Here is a 19,126-nt window from a genome sequence, read left to right as displayed (position 1 = left end):
AGGGCTTTTGGTTTCATGGGCCGTCCCTCATTATAATTAGGGCTCCCGGTTTTATGGTATTTATTTTTTGGACATTTCCGTCTCTATTTATCCAGATTTATTTTTTGTCAACTTGATCTGTATTTCTCCATATTTATTATGGGTTTTGTGAAAAAAATAATTTATTTGCACATTTGTTTAACCAATAAATATGCGTTCATGCTTGAATGCGTGCCAGGTTTCAGTGATATGAACACCCGCAGAAGATAAATCAATGCACTTATATGAAAATATGCACATTTCTGTATTAGCCTTGTGCATATCTACTGCTGTTTAAGCCTCTTTACTAAAATTCCTTTATTAACCCCCCCCCCCCCCCCCCCCTACCTATCAATCCACACAGTTATTGGCCTAGCAGTCAAGGCAAAGTATATTTAGAATCACTCAAAAAGCACCCAATTTCCGTTTTTATCGACATTTAAAATAAATACAGACAAGAAAATAAATTGCTTTCTGTCTGTATTTATCTGTAAAAATCAGTAAAAATGGAAAACAGGGAGCCTTAATTATAATTGGGGTATAAAATGGATCTCTTCTAATATATCTAGTTTAGGGAGCACTGTGGTACTAAACAATAACTAAAATATCCCATTACATGGGTAGGCTATATTCGAGACTCTTCCTGTGGTTTATACTTTAAGAAATTAGCAACTGGTCTCCTGCCCAGTCCTTTCCTAAGTTTCCCATGTGCAAGTTTTGTGAGCAACATCAATGGTTATTGTTTACAAGGTTGACCAGATTTACTCCCAAATTTCCTAAAACTGTCTATTGTAGCTCTCTCTGCTCTGAATTTACTTGACCTGGATACAAAAACACATAAGTGGAGGAGCAAGGAGTGTGGAGAAATTCCACTCGATTTTGAAACCTTGCTCCTCAAGCCTAACCATAAACATCCTGTGAAACCTAGAACCTCCTTCCGCTACCCCAGTGTTTTACAAATAATCAGTTTTACCTCAATCTAGGCTCCCCGCCCGTTACTGTTTCAGGTATGGTCTCTGCCCACCTCCAAATTGTAGTTCCTCTGCCCCTTTCTTTGCGCTGGTCACACAGAGGAACAATGTTGGATCTCTACTCAACGCTAAACAATAACATCTTTTCTCGGGAGAAATTTTTTATTCTGCGTAAGTGGTGGGAAACACGCTTAATAAATGTTTAAATTTCAGCTACTTTAAGATCATCGCGCCGTGGCACTCCTTGCCAGCCACATTACAGAGTGCTCATAGGAGTCTAGACTCCTAATGTTGGAGATACAGAACCTCAGAAAGCAATGTTCACATTTCATGGAAATCCCGAGCTCTGACAAACTACTGGAAGACAATGTGGAAGATGATTAGGACTTCGAAATACATGCCTGATTAATTTTATTGGTGTGCAAAGAATACATCCTCTTATGTATAATCAACAACACCAAGGTTGTATAGACATAGGCCAATAAAAGTGCAATCCACAATGTGGAGAGGTATGTAGCCTTCACGGGAGAGATCCCACTGAGAGCAATCCTTAATCCCAGGGTTGGTAATGACTCACTGTTGCAGTTGGAGGCTTTCATCATCGCATCACGGCATTGATACTTGTCAATTTCCCTGACCCTGGGATTGAGGATTGCTGTCTGTGAGACCTTCCCTGTGACATGCATTCTTTGCACACCAATCAATATAATCATGCATGTATTTGGAAGTCCTGATGATGATCCTGCATTAATCGCAGATCGAAACGTCGTCAACCTTAAACACTCTGACCCTTCAAATATGTGTATATGACTTCTGGGTGAAGTAGTGTTCTCCTTGATGTAAATAGGCGACCCCCATTGTGGATACAACTGATGGTCATTTAATGTCTCATACCTGTTTGTTTTCATGTTTTTAACACCCGTTGAGGGTTACCCCAGTGGGGTTAATCTTCTATGTATGTATATGTATGTATGTATATGTATATATATAAATGTTTGTGTGTGTATGTGTGTATATATATATATGATTAAAAGTGTACTACTTATCCATTTTTTGATTACTACCAGACATTATTCTTGTCTCCAGAACATTGTTATCTATTTATTGACTGTAGGGATCTTTGTTCTTGAAAATAGTCCCCTTCAATGTCAAGATGGCTATCCCAATCACGGACCGTGATGCAGGTAGTTAATTTGTGCTACTGGAAAACCGCAATGCTATGGACATTCAAAAACTAGACTGAAGAAATGGACCCAGGACCTGTTTATGAGAAAACTCATTTACAAACTAAAAGACCAGCCAATACAATTTGCAGAAATTTGGGGCAGGTTTCTTAGAAAGTGACAGTGTTTAGACTTGGATCATAACAACGTCACCACCCCACAAGGATTAACAGATGTAGGTATTATTGAGTATTAAACATTTACCAATGCCTTTAATTACAGAGCACTGCCTATGGCTGGGATGCAGAGCAGGTCTTTCATACCCTGCTGATGGGATACCGGAAGAATATAGCGTTATCAGCTTAGACTTAAGATGACTGTATGAAACTGTTGGACATAGAATGAGAAATATTTGTTGGTTGGGACTGATACAGTTGAGTATACACTAGGGAACAAGAAGATACTCATATAAGTGTCTGTCCTAAAATGTGATAAAAAGACAGCGAAGAATGATAGGCACTGATGCATTGTTATTATTAGTAAGCTATCAAATACTGATTTAAATATGAATAAGAGAAGGACCTATATACAATTAGACGGAGTATCAATCATTACGCTCCCAGTATGGGTATGATAAATGATTACAATTCTATACTGTTGACGTAAAATATTTAATGCATCACTACTAGTTGTTTGGAAATGTAATATGCATGTTCAAAAAAGCAATCAAAAATTTAAATACAAGAACAAGCATTGCTATTATGGGCATTCACCAGCTTCTCCACTACATCTGTCAGCATGAAAAGGAAGCTCCTTCCTTACTAATGCCCTTTGCATGCACGTACTCAAAGGAGTATGTTGTAAAGATTCATTTAGGTTCTGTATTCCACATAGTGTGCTTTCTGAAAACTCCTCTCTTTAATTCTTCTTCACTGAAAGTAAAAGCCACATGACCCCCAATCCTGAGGTTCATACTTTTAAATGAATCCATCACCTATTCAGTGCCAGAGTATGTGTTATTTTTGTTAATTCCGATCTTCAAGAACAATTTAGATATTTATCACAGCATAGGAATCTGTATCCTAAAAAAATCACATATATGCTTTAATCATATATTCATATTTAAAACATAGCCAGAGCTGAGCCGACCAGTACTATCTGTAGTTCTGTCCCCCAATACTTGAATAATATGTTAACAATCATCTATGATTGGGTGATAGTCTCTCTAGCAAAGAACATACAGTTCTAATTTTTCTCCGACTGCATATATTATGTGACGTGTTTCCAGAAACAAAGGTTCCTGTGGAATGATACTGTGTATTCTGATATTGACACTATGCGTAATAGCAATGTAAAGGGTTAATGTGTTGTCAGAAGGCAAAGAAACCACCAATACCAATGATTAAATATATCACAAATAGATTTTATAATATAGAACGAAGGAACTGATATATAGAAAATCAGAAAATTAAACACCATGCAAAACAATTGTGGGCAGTGTCCCTAGTGAAAACAGGAACCAAAAATAGTGGTGCTAAATTGTGGCAGTATTTTTACACATTTAAAAAGTTGACCATTAAATGTATACAAGTTGAGCAGCAGCTATATACAATGATATGTGCTTGTTAATGGTTCGCTTTTGCTTTGTGTCTACGACGTTTCGACCCTCTGTGCAGTGTGGGGTCTCATTAGGACCTAGGTTTGTAGGGACATCTACTATGAAAAGAAAAATATCAGCATAAGGCCCATATACCAGCACAAATGCGACTGAAAGGAGAAAAATTACATTGTGCCACACGTGAGTGAAAGAATAGAAAAGAAATACTCACAATGGGACCCAGCCGGGTACTGATTGTGGGAAAAGACAAGAGGAGATACGAGTTAGAAAAATAGAATGGTCATGTCCTGATTGCATGTAGATGACTTTAAGAAATGAGGCCCTTACCCCAATAGTGAGACGCCTCTAAATACAGTAGGATCCCGCAGAAACCAGAATGGACCACAGGCATCTATGTAGATTGCCGCGAGGTGGTGCTTTTCGGTTTTCGGTGAACAATAGAAACCATAGAAGAAAGACCTGAGTGGAGAAAGAGTGAATCAACTAAGATAAAGGAAAAAAGAAAAAAGGAAAGCGTGTGTCATACAGCGGGATTGTAGCCCCGAGGGGCTAAAGTAGATGCATGACAGCAGGGATATTGCGATTGTAATTTGTAGAAGGAGATGAAAGGTTAAAATCAGTCATCATTCTCTTGTGAGGGAAATCACGTGTTGACTGTAAATAGCAAAATGTTATAGTGTTTGGTTACTCACACATCTGGATTTCAACAACTATAATGGGTCTGAATTTTAACTCCGATTGTCTGACCTCTGTGAGCTATGCCTTGGAACAATTCGTGTCCACATCATCTATTATGGTTTGGAATTGTTTTTAATTGTCAAAATTACTGCCCATACACAAAATTAATTCCTGTTGTGTAGTGAGTGCAAGAACCATACTAATTCTGTGACCACAGCTTATATGTGTTACCCTGGTTCTGTAGTGAGTAGGGTCCCCTTGTTCTTGCTCTCGCATATTATGTGACAGCTGTTTCTGCTCTAAGCTTCTAGTGAGTCATGGCTTCTGTTGCAGTCTCAAATTGTGTGTTTTAAAAAAATTAAATATTCAAATCTTTATACTGGAGATGTGGAGGAGGCAGCTCTGATTTTATTCTGTGTAACCCAGCCACCAAGCTGTGCGTTGTAAATTGTACTCTTGAGTTCCACGAACTGTAAATAAAATAGTGTGTGGGGTATGCCACCTTTTGATATTTTCCAAACACCTAGGCCTCCTTTCCATTTTAATGCAACTGACTTGATATCTTGAGGGCCCAGCTTTACCAGGGTTTGACTTTCCTTTTTTAAGTCATTGCCTTCAGGTGTGATTAAGAATTGGTGGTACTCAACTTTGCATTCTCTGTATTATTACCAATGTCTCATAGGCTGGCCCAGAAATGTTTTTAACCTTGCATAGGACAGAAATTCTCAATTAAGTTAATTATAATCAGTAACATATACAGTTTTAAATCTTCAACCCTCATTACATAAGATACTTTAAGGACTGAATTCTTTAAAATCGCTTTAGATAAACCCAACTTGAGATTATAGGGTGCTTGTTAACCCCTTCGGTGCTCAGGACGGCCCGCGACTGTCATACGTCACAGTGGGTGTGTGCAGAGGATGGCCGGGGGCCGTCCAAACCCCGCCCGCTTATTAATTCTCCCACACAGCAGGAGAATTTGCGCAGCGCCGAAGGGGTTAAGAAGGCCTCTATGATGAAGCATGTCACCAACTGTGAGTAAGCTTTATTTTCCTTCAAAAAACAAACAAACCAGGTAGAGGATTCTTGTGGCTTTCCTAAATATCATTGTTGGGTTAAGGGCAGGAAATTATATTTTATCGGGAGAAGTCTTCCAGCTGAAACATTGTTGCTAAGTCCTTTTATTGGTTGATCTCGATATAGGCAGTCACCCTTGTCAAGCTTACAAAAGAGCATACCTGTTTAGTTAGTACTAACCATAGGAATGTTAGGCGAAAAGACAAAAGATTTCTGTTGAATGTGCACGATTTATCTATTTGTCCTTTAAATGATCAAGTTGTGGTTTGTTTTTTTGATTCTTGTTTCTGCACCTTATGATTGCCTGTGGCAGTATTGGCTTTTGTGCAGTCATTTAAAAAAAAGAGAAAATAAATTACTTGCATGTTAGTTCAGGGACATTTTTTGTAGGTTAATGGTAAAGAAAAAGAAAACTCACAATCTGTCAATCTTTGGCTTGAAATCTTGTTCAGTCTTCTATGATTGTTATTGGTAAATTGGATCGCTATTACATTCATCCTTCTCTGATGCTTCGTAGGTCACCATTGGAAGGACATAATTGATGGGATGAATATCAGATAAGATATTTGTCCTGTAACCTTTTAACTTGGAAACTACTGTCCTTCTACCTACAGGAACAACAACTTTTGCAGCGTGAATCTTTCCTGAATTCACTGTGCTGTACATTATGTCGCCATCTAGTGGTTGTGTCTGGATTTCTAGTATTTCTTCTTTTTTTTTTTTTCGTGGCCTGGTGGGCGTCGGCATACCACCATTTGGTGCTTCTGTGCTTAAGGGATCACTGGTTGCATTAATACTCCACATGACCTGTATGGTCCTAATTACTAAATTGCATATTACTTTGAAAGACTGACAGTGAATTGGCAAATAAAAAGGTTTCTTGCTCACTTCGAAAATTGAATTAATGCACATTTAAAGTAAATGCCATTAATAATCAAACTGAAAATCTAAAGTAAACATTTTATACTGCAGGATTTACAAATTTTTCTGATGGAGCCATACAGTTTCTTGAAAAGCAAGGCCTGGATTCCCAGTAAGTGTTTTTTTCCTTTGTAAAACAGACGTGTAAAAACAGAGGTCTGATTTTGACAATAGTTTTGGGCAACAACATACGATATTTGATTTACAATCAAAATTAACATTCAGTTGTTTGTTACCTACCAATGATGTTGTGGGAGGGTTATGTTTCCTAGCAACATGAGATCTCAAGAGTTCAAATAGACACTCGGCTCGGAGCTCAATAGTTGTTTACCCACCTTCCAATGTCACGAGAAGACTGCTCTGCCATTTTAGTATGCCTTAAAGGAACAAGGAAAAATACCCCCTCACACACACACACACACTTTACTGTATGAAAGTGCTCCAGATGGCCTAATGTTTCTTTTAACCCCTTCAGTGCCCATGACGAGCTGGACTCGTCATGGGCTGCGGTGGCGCTGTGCCCATGACGAGTCCAGCTCGTCATGAACTCCGCCCGCTAATAAAAAGCGCGGCACTGGGCGGGGAAAGGGGCGGGCATGCAAGGGGTTAAAATGGCTAAAATAAAATACTTATACAAATATTGCGTGCAACTTACTCAACATTTAAACAGGGCAGATATGCAGCAGAGAAGGATTAGCCACAGTTTGCTTAGAAGTTCAGCGTGAGAGATTTTGAATTGTCTACCCAGTATTTGCATTTTCAAACCAAAATCTTTGTCTTGTTTTGAAATTGAACCATTCAGATTATCAGCCTATCGCTATATCCCCAGTCAGTCGCATAGTGAGTTTTAGCTACTGAGCTCAGCAACCATTAGGCTCTCCCTTTTAGAACTAAGACTTGCTGAGAAAGATAATTGTTTGCAATTGATCATGTGCTCCAATAAAATAGGTGCATTGTAAATTCATATTTAATTCTGCTCGATAACTCACTGGGGACTGCCAGTGTTCATATAGTATTTAAAAAAAAAAGTGAGCAAAATAAGTGGTTTGTAACATTGTGCTTCTTTTCCATTGAGAGAAAAGAATAATATTCTCTTTAAAGCTAATTGGTTGTAGGATAATGGCACTCTAAAACAAATACACACAATATATGTTGTTCAGTACTGTAGATGTGCTGCCCATAAGGTAGGGAGATGCACCCTAATCCCCAACAAGTGATCAGTGATCAGGAATATAGTATAATCATAGCCTCTAGCACACGCTAATGTACAATTGCATATAATCAAGTCATATATGTTCAAGAAACCAGAAATGTCTTTTTTTTTTTATTCTTTCATTCTGTTGTTCATTTGTTATGTTCTCAGCCACAAAGCCAACACGTGTTTCGTCGCACAGTTGGAATTGTCCCGCCACTTCCTCAGGGCTCTATGTTCTATAATAATACTCCTTATTGCCGGTTTTACTTCTGTCCCGTTGTGGCCAAATATATATTCTCTCTGTAGGTAGTTTCCCCGTTCTCTATTCCCTTGTAAAGTCTCGTAGTAAATTGTGTTAAAGCTCCAAGTATGGCGTGAACCCAGCCATTGTAACCATATCCGGTACGCCGACTATCTGTTTCTAAGGTGTGCAGCGAGTATGCTCAATAACCTGCGGAGTATTGAGTGTACTTGCTGCACACCGTGGAAGCAAATCGTCGGCCTTACCGGATATGGGTACACGGACTGGTTTCATGCAGTACTTGGATTCACTCCGTACCTACAGCTTTAACACATTTTACTACCAGACTTCGCAAGGGGATAGAGAACCGGGAAACTATCAACACAGATGATCTATTTTTGCCCACACTGGGACTGAAGTACAACCAGCATTAAGGGGCATTACGATAGAACATACAGCCCTGAGGAAGTGGCGGGACGATTTCCACTGTGCGGCGAAACACGTTTTGGCTTTGTGGCTGAGAACATAACAACTGAACAACCGATTAAAAGAACAAAAATACATTTGTAGTTTTTTGAACATATATGGAATGATTATATGCAATTGTACATTAGCGTGTGCTAGGGGGCTATGATTATACAACAGAACAATATCCTGTCTTTAAATATTATTTCTAACATACATTTGCTGTGACTTTCTGGCAAGATGTCTTTGAATGTTGTACAATTTCTTTCCCAGCGTCTTCACCACCCCCTTAATTATTAAAGTGACTGTACTACCAAAAGCAACAAATGTTGATACTATTGTGATAAATTCTTGCTTATATATTCCCAAGTCTTCCAGTTTACCAGTTTTACGCTTTTAAGGTTTGGCCAAAGAACTAGCAAAGTCTGTTTCTGTAGATGACATCAGCTGGTCTAGTTTGCCTTCAAACTAAAACTACGCACAATTTCTGTGGACCTCTACTTAATTGTCACCCTATTTGCATACACATTGCTGCATTTTTGGTTACTGAAAAGGACATCTTGGTTTTGCTTTCCCGCCTTCTTAACCTCATCAAATCTTCACGTGCCAAAAGGCTACTGTTTACGAAGAAACGAAAAATCAAAAGTACAGGTATTTAACAACAAATATAATGAGCTTCATTTTTATTGTCAATACCAGTGTTTGACTTGGGCACTTTTCAATGTTAGTAAATCGAGAAAAATCCAACAAACCCCCCGAAACACTAGCCACAAAGATGCCCATACCTTACACTCTTTGCAATATGACTTTCAGAGTTCAAACTTTTTTTAAACTCAACCTTGTTTTTTTTTAAATTTTTTTTGTTTTTTTGTTTTTAAGGTTTTTCCTCAGACCCAATGAAGAGTCTCTTTGGTCAGATTATGATTCTTTCAAACCTTTGTGGTGGCTCTGCTTTCCTTTTTACTCTCACATTTGAAAGTGTTATTTTCATTGAAGTCATTGCTTTCAGAATTGTAGGCATGGTATTAGGGTGATCAAAAATGTACATTTTTTCCTGGATATGGAACCCAGGCATTTCTTTAAAAGACCTGCAATCATTGAGTTTTAAGTAGCTTATAGAAATGCTGTGAGATACTTGAATTGTTCAGAGCTTCTGTCAATATACACACTAAATTCACTGCTATGCAGTTGTTTGAAATAACCTTGGTCTTCCTTCTCTTGTCATCAACAACAGCTACTTGTACTAAAGTTATTGGCAGTTTTTTAGTTCTCAGCTGGCTCAGGAATATTGAAGATATGAAGCTTGCTTCAGTATTAAAACAAAAATATTTTCTATAATTCCAGATGTGATTTATGTTTAACCTTAATTTACAGCTATATCAGCATTCTGTAACTGAGGCAGTTTTTTTATTAGGAAAGCTACACTAGCCTTTATCAGGGCATAAATCATGAACTGGCTGCGGTTAGTAGAAATAGTCAGAAAAATTGTAAATTTGTGTTGAATATTCACATTTTAAGCATGCTCCTAAATGGATGCTGTGTCCTAAATATGCTAACATATACAAAAATGTGATAGATGGATAGCTTGAATTCATCTCCGCCACAATCCTATGCAAATCAGTCCTAACCCTGCTCCAATGGGAGCAGTCCTGCCTGAACTGCCAAGCCAGGTCCTCCCCGAACAAGAATACTAGCAACCCAGGAGCGATTTCACCCTAGTTTGGGCTCATCAGCCTGGTATAGCCTGGTTTCAGTGACCCAGTGTGCCCTGCAGAATGTCTGGGCATATCCTTCCCACTTAGAACAACACTTGAGTATATGAAAATGTGATGGATGGAATGCTTGAATTAAACTCAGCCACTGGTAATCATCATCATCATAAACTTTATTTCGGCCACCATGGCCATAAAAGTAACACAAATTTTTACAAGACACACAATTATTTAAAATACATCTAAATCAAATTGCAGTTATACAGTAAATTGTACAAGGCTTCAAAAATTTACAAAGATATATTAGGGCTTGAGAATTAGTTACAATATTTCTTGCGTTTTATCCACATGGCATTCAGAAACCGGGAGACTGCAAAAACAATTGGGGGATGGGTATCATATTTCAAGACTCTCAAGGCTTTTTCACATTCTCTAAATCCCAGGTTTCTACAAATAGGTTTTACCCAACGTTTTCTTTGCAGGTGGTACATTGGGCAAAAAAAGAAAACATGTTTTTCATCCTCTAATCTAAAGCCACAGGCAGGACAAGCAGTGATTTCATTAACATCCCACCTCGAAGTAAAGGACCTAAGTGGTAGACTACCTATTCTCAATTGGAAGTACAACTTCCTAGCAACCGGCGGGGAGATCAAATCTAAGAATGCCTCACTCCTGTAGTTGTCTTTAATCTGTAGAAACTGGGCGGTCAACCTACCAGCACCAGGATTCGAATGCAGGCGCAGAAGATGAAAATGTCTGAATTGTTCAGCCAATTTGGCCTTAGAAACAACCAGACATGAGGCCTCCGGAGAGCCCCATAAATCAGGAAGGCCAATTTTTACACAAGTGTCCCTAACAAACTTTAGCCAAGAAATATTCTTGTTTTTAATTGCATTGGACCAGAGTCTCTTCCAATATATCATTGGCCGCAGTGCCACCACCTCTTCCATGGGCTTCAACCCCAGATCTAACCTGATAGGTACCAGCGGGGTGCTGGGGGGCAAACCAGGCAAATTCCTCATAAAGGAGTTTTCAGTCCTTGTTAGGGTATAAATCTTGGAATGACCCCATAGTTCTGCTCCATAGATGGAGGCTGCTCTTACTTGAGTTTTGAAGATTTCTATTGCTGGTGCTACTGGCTTGGAAACCGATCCTCTGAAGAGTTTGGAAATTCCTCCTGTTGTTTTGAGACCATTTTAATGTGGAGTTAGCGACTTGACCCCCCCCCCTCCCCATCCGAGGTCTTCCTGGAGTATGATCCCCAAATATCCAAATGTCTTTACCCGCTCAAGGGGAATACCATTCAGCGCTGGGTTTGGACGTGTATACTTGTGGGGGGGGGGGGGGGTTTAAGGATCATAAATTTGGTTTTCGCTAAGTTAATCTCCAGGCCTCTTTCACCACAGAAATCCACAAAACCGTCTAGAATACGCTGGATACCAGTAGACGTTCGCGACAACAACAGAGTGTCGTCAGCGAACATCAAAGCTGGTACCCTACCCATAGCTAGTCTTGGGATATCAGTGTCCTTGATGCCTTCCAGGTGTTTTATGAGCCCGTTAATGTATAAACAGAATAGCGTGGGTGCCAACACGCATCCTTGACGGACTCCTTGATTTACAGGGAAGTGTTCAGACAGCTCTCCATATTTCCCGCATCTGACCTGAGCGAAGTTTTCTGTGTGGAGTCTTCTCAGGACATCCAAAAGATATGGAGGAACATTAAGTGCCTGAAGGACTCTCCACAGATTTTCTCGTGGCACCAGGTCAAATGCTGACCTCAGGTCAAAAAAAATAAGGTAGAGGCTGCCACCCTCCAAGCTCACAGTCTTCCAGTAAAGGACCTGAAGTCGGAATATCTGGTCCACAGTTGAAACGCCCTTTCTAAAACCCGCCTGCAAAGTGCTTAAGATGTTATTGTCTGCCTCCCACCTCTGCAACCTCTCCAAGATTATACGTCCAAATAGCTTCTGAGTAATATCAATTAAGCTAATGGGCCTATAGTTGGAAGGTTGTGATGGGCAACCTTTTTTAAATATTGGCACAATCTCAGCACCACGCCAGGTTTCAGGGGGTTCTGCGCCATACAAAATGGAGTTGAACAGGACACAAAAATACGGTGCCCATATCTTGGGTTCCGACCGATAGAAATCGCCTGGGATTTTATCCAGGCCCGGCGCTTTGTTGGATATCAGCATGTGGATAGCGGTTTCTACCTCCTTCATCGTGATCGCCGGGACATCCTCGGCTCGGCACTCAAAAGTGGAGGGAGAGGTAATAATAGATGGTGTACTGTGATTTATGCCCGAATACAGACCCCCAAAATGATTTTCCCAGGCTATTGGGGCTATATTAGAAAATGTAGTGGGCTCAGATGCTTTTCTACCATTAGCAACAATAGTCCAAAAGCTTTTAAAATCTTTGAACTGTAAGGTTAGCCGCATCTCCTCCCACTTATCGTCCTCCCAGGACTTTCAATTGTTTATTTATGCTGTGCCCGAAGTATTTTGATCCTGGCTTTGTCCTTGGCCTTAATTGCCAGGATCAGTTCACTCTTTGACTTCCTGCACTCAGCAGTGTACCACAATTGCCTTCTAACCAAATGGACCCTCACACTCCCTTCCGGACAGAACACATCCAAGAGTTTAGATACTAGCTGACTATGGATGTCTACAGGCCGGATCTCCCGCTCAGTGGAAGTACAGTTAAGCCCTGCTTCGGCCATTCCACTGAGATGGGGCAAGACAAGTCTATAAATATCTGACATTTTATCTGGGCAGACAGAAATGCAAAGCCATCTTACCCTGCGTCTGTTGTTATGCAGGATAAGAGGTTGTGATGTAAGAGGGGCCGCAATGTCGTAACTAGTCATACCCCAGCTTCCTGGTTTCAGTGTCATAGCCAAGGCATTGTGATCACTGTTGTCCCGATCTAACACCCTGAAATCAAGCACCTTATCCCACGATCTAAATTCGATGAGGATATAATCCAAAATTGAAGTTTGCCCCACTCTATTAAAGGTATCACGTCCGGGTCTGTCCGATTTAAATTTGCCATTACATGCCCTTAACGATAAAGAAAGAGTAAGAGCAATAATTTATAGTACCAGAGGGGTCCAGACCTTAACCATGGGAATCAAGGGGTCAGGAATGGTCCAATGTGCATTTTCCGCATTTGGATCGTCTAGATCCAACAGACTGAGTGGTTCGTATTGGCAATTAAAGTCACCACCCACAATCACGGAGTATTCGGGGTCTAGGGACAGAATGTAATCATTCAGAAGTAATATAACCTTAGATTCCCGGCCACTCGAGGAAGGTCTAGAGTAGACATTCAAGAGAGCCAAATGTGTATTTCCGGGCAAATCAAGTAAGACGCATTGAATGTCGTCTGAGCTGGTTTGAAGCTGTCTTGCTGTAACACCCAGGTGCAAGGCCACCCAGGTACTAAGGCCCCCTGAAGGTCTCCCCCCCCCCCCCCCCCTACCACTTGTTACTGCAAGAGTGTTGAAGGACACAAAACCAGCCCGTTGAAAATTTTCGAGAGCCCATGTCTCTTGCATTAGGCAGACATCGAAGGTGTCTATGAAAATGCCCCAGTCTTCACAGATCAATTTAATCTTAAGACCTGCCACATTCCATGAGAGCAAATTGATACTCGACTTTGGCTTGCTTGTGGCAGGAATCAAATCGCCAGCAGACCTATTAGTAGCTGGGGAGATAATTGCCCTCGCCAGGTTTTCCTGCACACAAACATTCACCAACCCACCCAACACTGGCGGTATGTATGGCTCTCCCCGGGTGCTCTTTGGGTTATCCCAGGATAATTCCTCCATAACATCCAAACTGGGTGGTTTTTTTAATAGCCCCAGCTGGGAGGAGTTAAATTTCCGATCCTTCGGGCCCGTGTTGCTGTCGGGTGACCCATTCTGTTCCCCAGCCGAGATGGAAATAACACTATAACTTGGACGTCAATCCACCTGATCAAGGACACTGAATCTGTTATTATGGTGAAATACTTCAAGTGGGGGCGGACAAAATTGTTCATAGACTTGAATTGCGTTGGAGGGACAATAGAAAAATTTATCCTGACCATTTCCCAAACCATCCACCCCGCACCCCCGATACGCCTCAATCCCGTGATGGGAGGGACCCGGGTAAAAATAAGTAAGTGGAAGAGCTTTAATGGCTGATTGAGAGCTGCCATAGCTGCCAAACTGGGTTGTGCAGATATACCTGACTGTTCTTGGGTCTCTGAAATTGATTATAACACAGTCACCCTGTATGTCCTTAACTCTTGGGCCTACCCAATTTATCCGTCTTACAAGTAATATCTCGCTTCTGCACTGGTTAGGGAGAGGTTTGTTACAATTTAGCCAATGCATACACTTATTTTTAAGTTCGCTAGAATCCTCCCTTGTTCCATAGTTCAAAGGGGGGACTCCCACTAGAACCACTACATATGGAACAGATTCAGGTGGGAGATCCAGGCAGGGTAACTGAGATTTAGCGATAGACCCTAGTTGCGGTTGGATAGGCTTGTCAGAAATAGGGTCGGGATTTCTCAGCTCAGGCGATGGAGTGGCAGTGACAAGATTCACCTTACTCCTTGAATTCCCTGATAAGGCTAATGGGGTTGGGTCATTAGGTTCTACTTGAGTGTTGGTACCTAATCTGTTATCCTGGAGGGTGGATTGATCTGTTAAATCTATTGGGATATTAATTGATTTAAGAGCAGGACAATTTGACTCATCTGTATCTGCTTTAGACCCCCACCCCCCCCCCCCAACCCTTGTCACCTTATCCCCAGACGATGCAACAAACATTAGTTCTAGATTCGAAAGTTTTTTTTCAATGAAATCAAGTCTATTGCAAATAGGGCGGCAAGTCGCGGTGAAAATCTGCTCCATTTTTGTCCAGAAATCTCTGCCGAGTTCCATTCCCATCGTGCCCTCAGTACCTTGGATCGCTATATGCTGGGGGTCTATGTTGCCCACGGGGTCCGGGTTTCCAGCATTTGCCCGTTTTTGAATTTTTGATCTTTTGTTGGACAAAGCTGTACCACCCCGCTTGCGTCTCACAACCTGGTCTGTCAATTTAGCATTAACTTCCTCATTGCGGATTAATAAGCCAGATCTGGTTGTTCCGACATTCTTCGTAAATGAGGAGAGGTCAGGCCCAGTGAGGTCACCATGCTCAGATAAGCTACAAGCTTTACAATTAATTGTTGTAGGACCATTCCCATCACCTCTATAATCTATTGCATTAAGGTCTGAAGATGGGTTTAGCAAACTGATGTCTGTAGGTGACTTTGCTAGAGCAATATTGCCCAATGAGGATCGTTTAATAAAATCTTGATCTAGGGAAAGTCTTTTTTCCGTTAGCTCGATTTCCTTCTGTAAAACCGAGGTAGCCCTAGTGATGAAGTTATCCAAAGTTCCGACCACTCCAGTCCCACAGAGGGACTTCCGCCCCTTCCCCAAACCTGCAGTTGCCATTGCCTGGTTCTGCTAAATGGTTTAAAGACGGGGACAAGGAAGAATACCTAGAGGGCCTTTCGTACAATGTCACAGAGCATCCAACGTAGGCAAATTGAGCAATGTCTTCACTCACGTATTACTGTCCCAGGTAGCACAGAGAAATGCCCCGACCTGACCTCTACCGTGCTCGGACGGGCCCGCCCTTGGCCCGGGCTTCGCCCCGGTCTACGCCCCGCTCGCGTCCCGCTCGTGCGGGTATGGGCGTGCCTCAAATAATCAGGGGAGAGGTCAGGAAGAGGGCCCCAGGTGCTGGCGATGTTCTTAGCGCAAAGCGCCCTGGTCCTCGCAGTCCTGGCGGTGAGAGTCCCGAAGTCAGAGGCACACGTTCCTGTGTTTGTAATCCCAGCAGCTCCACACGTTAGTTCAGGAATGTCTGATTGAGAGCAGCAAAAGACCGAGCCTGCGAGCGGCACCCGTGAAGCAGGGGCCGTGAGGCGTGAAGTACCTTTCAGGGGAGGGGTCAGGAAGAGGGCCCCAGGTGCTGGCGATGTTCTTAGCGCAAAGCGCCCTGGTCCTCGCAGTCCTGGCGGTGAGAGTCCCGAAGTCAGAGCCACACTTTCCTGTGTTTGTAATCCCAGCAGCTCCACACGTTAGTTCAGGAATGTCTGATTGAGAGCAGCAAAAGACCGAGCCTGCGAGCGGCGCCCGCGAAGCGGGGGCCGCGAGGCGTGAAGTACCTTTCAGGGGAGGGGTCAGGAAGAGGGCCCCAGGTGCTGGCGATGTTCTTAGCGCAAAGCGCCCTGGTCCTCGCAGTCCTGGCGGTGAGAGTCCCGAAGTCAGAGGCACACGTTCCTGTGTTTGTAATCCCAGCAGCTCCACACGTTAGTTCAGGAATGTCTGATTGAGAGCAGCAAAAGACCGAGCCTGCGAGCGGCACCCGTGAAGAGGGGGCCGCAAGGCGTGAAGTACCTTTCAGGGGAGGGGTCCGGAAGAGGGCCCCAGGTGCTGGCGATGTTCTTAGCGCAAAGCGCCCTGGTCCTGGCGGTGAGAGTCCCGAAGTCAGAGCCACACTTTCCTGTGTTTGTAATCCCAGCAGCTCCACACGTTAGTTCAGGAATGTCTGATTGAGAGCAGCAAAAGACCGAGCCTGCGAGCGGCGCCCGCGAAGCGGGGGCCGCGAGGCGTGAAGTACCTTTCAGGGGAGGGGTCAGGAAGAGGGCCCCAGGTGCTGGCGATGTTCTTAGCGCAAAGCGCCCTGGTCCTCGCAGTCCTGGCGGTGAGAGTCCCGAAGTCAGAGGCACACGTTCCTGTGTTTGTAATCCCAGCAGCTCCACACGTTAGTTCAGGAATGTCTGATTGAGAGCAGCAAAAGACCGAGCCTGCGAGCGGCTCCCGCGAAGCGGGGGCCGCGAGGCGCGAAGTACCTTTCAGGGGAGGGGTCAGGAAGATGGCCCCAGGTGCTGGCGATGTTCTTAGCGCAAAGCGCCCTGGTCCTCGCAGTCCTGGCGGTGAGAGTCCTGAAGTCAGAGGCACACTTTCCTGTGTTTGTAATCCCAGCAGCTCCACACGTTAGTTCAGGAATGTCTGATTGAGAGCAGCAAAAGACCGAGCCTGCGAGCCACTGGTAATCACTCTGGACTGCATCCCAGTCCATCTTATTTTGTACACCACGTGTCGGTAGATGTAGTCGTGACCAGGGCCAACGGAACCTATTTGATTCGATCCAGTTGTCAATAGGAGATTGCAGCAGACCCCTCTTCCTACCCCTCCCACGGCTACGGGTGCGACGGATGCATTGTTGCTTGGTTGAGGAAGGCTGTTTGTGAGATGTGGAGATCAGACGACTCTGGTCCGTGGTGGAGACTTGGCTCCACATCAACTTGTGGGGTTTGCAAGCGATTTGTTTGAAATTGAAGGCATTCCTTATGACCATCAGGTCCTCACAGACATTATGACAACCATGTGGTACTAGCAACAAACAGGGCTGTATGGGGTTGTTTGCCATGTGCCAGCAGGCGCTACGTTTCTGGAGCTGATGAACACTCAAGGCATCTCCCAGACCCTACTACAGATTCCTCACTGACCCATCCTTCTCCCTGTTCTGTGGAATGGACCCAACAGTCCACTAATAAGATGCCAAACCTAGAGATCTACAAACTGGCATAATCTGATTTCTATGACCTCTGTGTCCATCGGCGTGTATAGAGATCAGAAAGAAATTGTCATCAAATCGCAGGGGTGATGCTGATATAGTGGCCTGGCTGTCACCTCCTGGGTGAAACCGATCCAATGCGGAACCGCACAACAGCACCTACAGACACACAAAGAAATTGCTGTCAAAGTTTTTGGATGCAGTCTGCCTCCCGGGAAAGTTCATAAGGGGGAGAATCTGCAGTTAGAGTATGTAGGAAAGTGCCTCTTTTGAACATGGTTAGTCCCGAAGTTTTTCTTGGAAAATGATGTAATTTCGACTGGAAGTGCACAGGGTCCCTGCCAAACTAGTCCCTTGTGCCAGAAGCTTTTTCCCTTTTTCTCGGCTAGCGTAGGCCGCGCAGACATGCGCAGTCTCGCTGGCGAGATTTTGTTTTTGGGTAGCTTTCACTAGCAGGGTTTAAGCCCCGCCCCTCTTTTCCATTGGCTGGCGTCACCGTTTATGCTAAACGGTGGCCAGCCATTGGAAAAGAGCTTCCAGTGACGTACACTTTTCTCTTTTAGAGCCGTCCCAGTTGGACTGGCTCGTCTGACTTCCTGCTGGCGTAAAAGGTTTCTTATCTTCTTTATGGAGCCAAACACATGGCCCCATAAAGACAAGAAACCTTTTAGCAGGCGAGGCCGTCCAAGTGGGACGGCAGAAAAAGGCGATGAAAACATCATGGCGAGCACTTGTTATTTTCTTACTGTCATGCACTATGTCACTGTAATCCGTGATTTATCTGCAGGGAGTCCTTCTATGCCACACACAAGCACCTTCATGGCATTTTGTGACACAGCAGTCGTTCCTAAACATCTCTAGCTTCCTTGCGTGGAGACAGTACAAGCAATTTCCGGGCGTGTAAGAGCCGTGTTTTTTGTCTCGCAGTTTTATATAGCTCGAATTCAACCTGGAGGTATCATGGCGCTTTACACGAGCACCAGCTGTTCCAGACGGGCACATCCATGTTTTGTTAGGCGCTGGGAGATGAAGTGACTTGCCCAGAATCACAAGAGGTTGAGCCGCAGAGACTCGAACCTGGTTACCCAGCTTCGAGGTCATATGCTCTAACCGTTCGGCCACATCTTAATGAGTCCAGCCTGTAGGGACAGGGGCCCTTGTACTTACACTCCAGAGTGTGTCACTCCTGGGCGTGTCACTCTTAAGTTTGTCAGTCCTGTGTGTCTCTCCTGAGGCTATCACTCATGGATGTGTCACTACTGGGTGTCATTACTGAGGGTGTCCCTCCTGAGTGTGTCACTGGGGCGTGGGGGAGAGCAAACAACCCCGTACTGGTCACCATGTTCGATTTGTATGCCGATGCTTGTTTAAACCCGAGAGGCACACTTCACACGTACTGTAATGTACAAACTACGCACAATCCGTCATGCTCAGTCT

The 19,126-nt window shown here is 43.3% G+C and overlaps 1 protein-coding gene across 1 annotated transcript in view; it reads left to right on the top strand.

Moving 5' to 3' along the window:
- The window catches only part of TMEM161B (transmembrane protein 161B), a 223,556-nt gene that overhangs the window by 91,052 nt on the left and 113,378 nt on the right, over window positions 1–19,126 (top strand). The window contains exon 7 of the mRNA XM_085632431.1: window positions 6,498–6,558. Coding sequence (XP_085488557.1) covers window positions 6,498–6,558 — 61 coding nt within the window. The remainder of the gene's footprint in view (window positions 1–6,497; window positions 6,559–19,126) is intronic.

This window comes from Triturus cristatus, chromosome 2_1 (genome assembly GCF_964204655.1).
Source record: "Triturus cristatus chromosome 2_1, aTriCri1.1, whole genome shotgun sequence".
Lineage (NCBI taxonomy): Eukaryota > Metazoa > Chordata > Amphibia > Caudata > Salamandridae > Triturus > Triturus cristatus.
The sequence above is the reverse complement of the archived record's forward strand: the minus strand, read 5'-3'. Positions and strand labels throughout refer to the sequence as shown.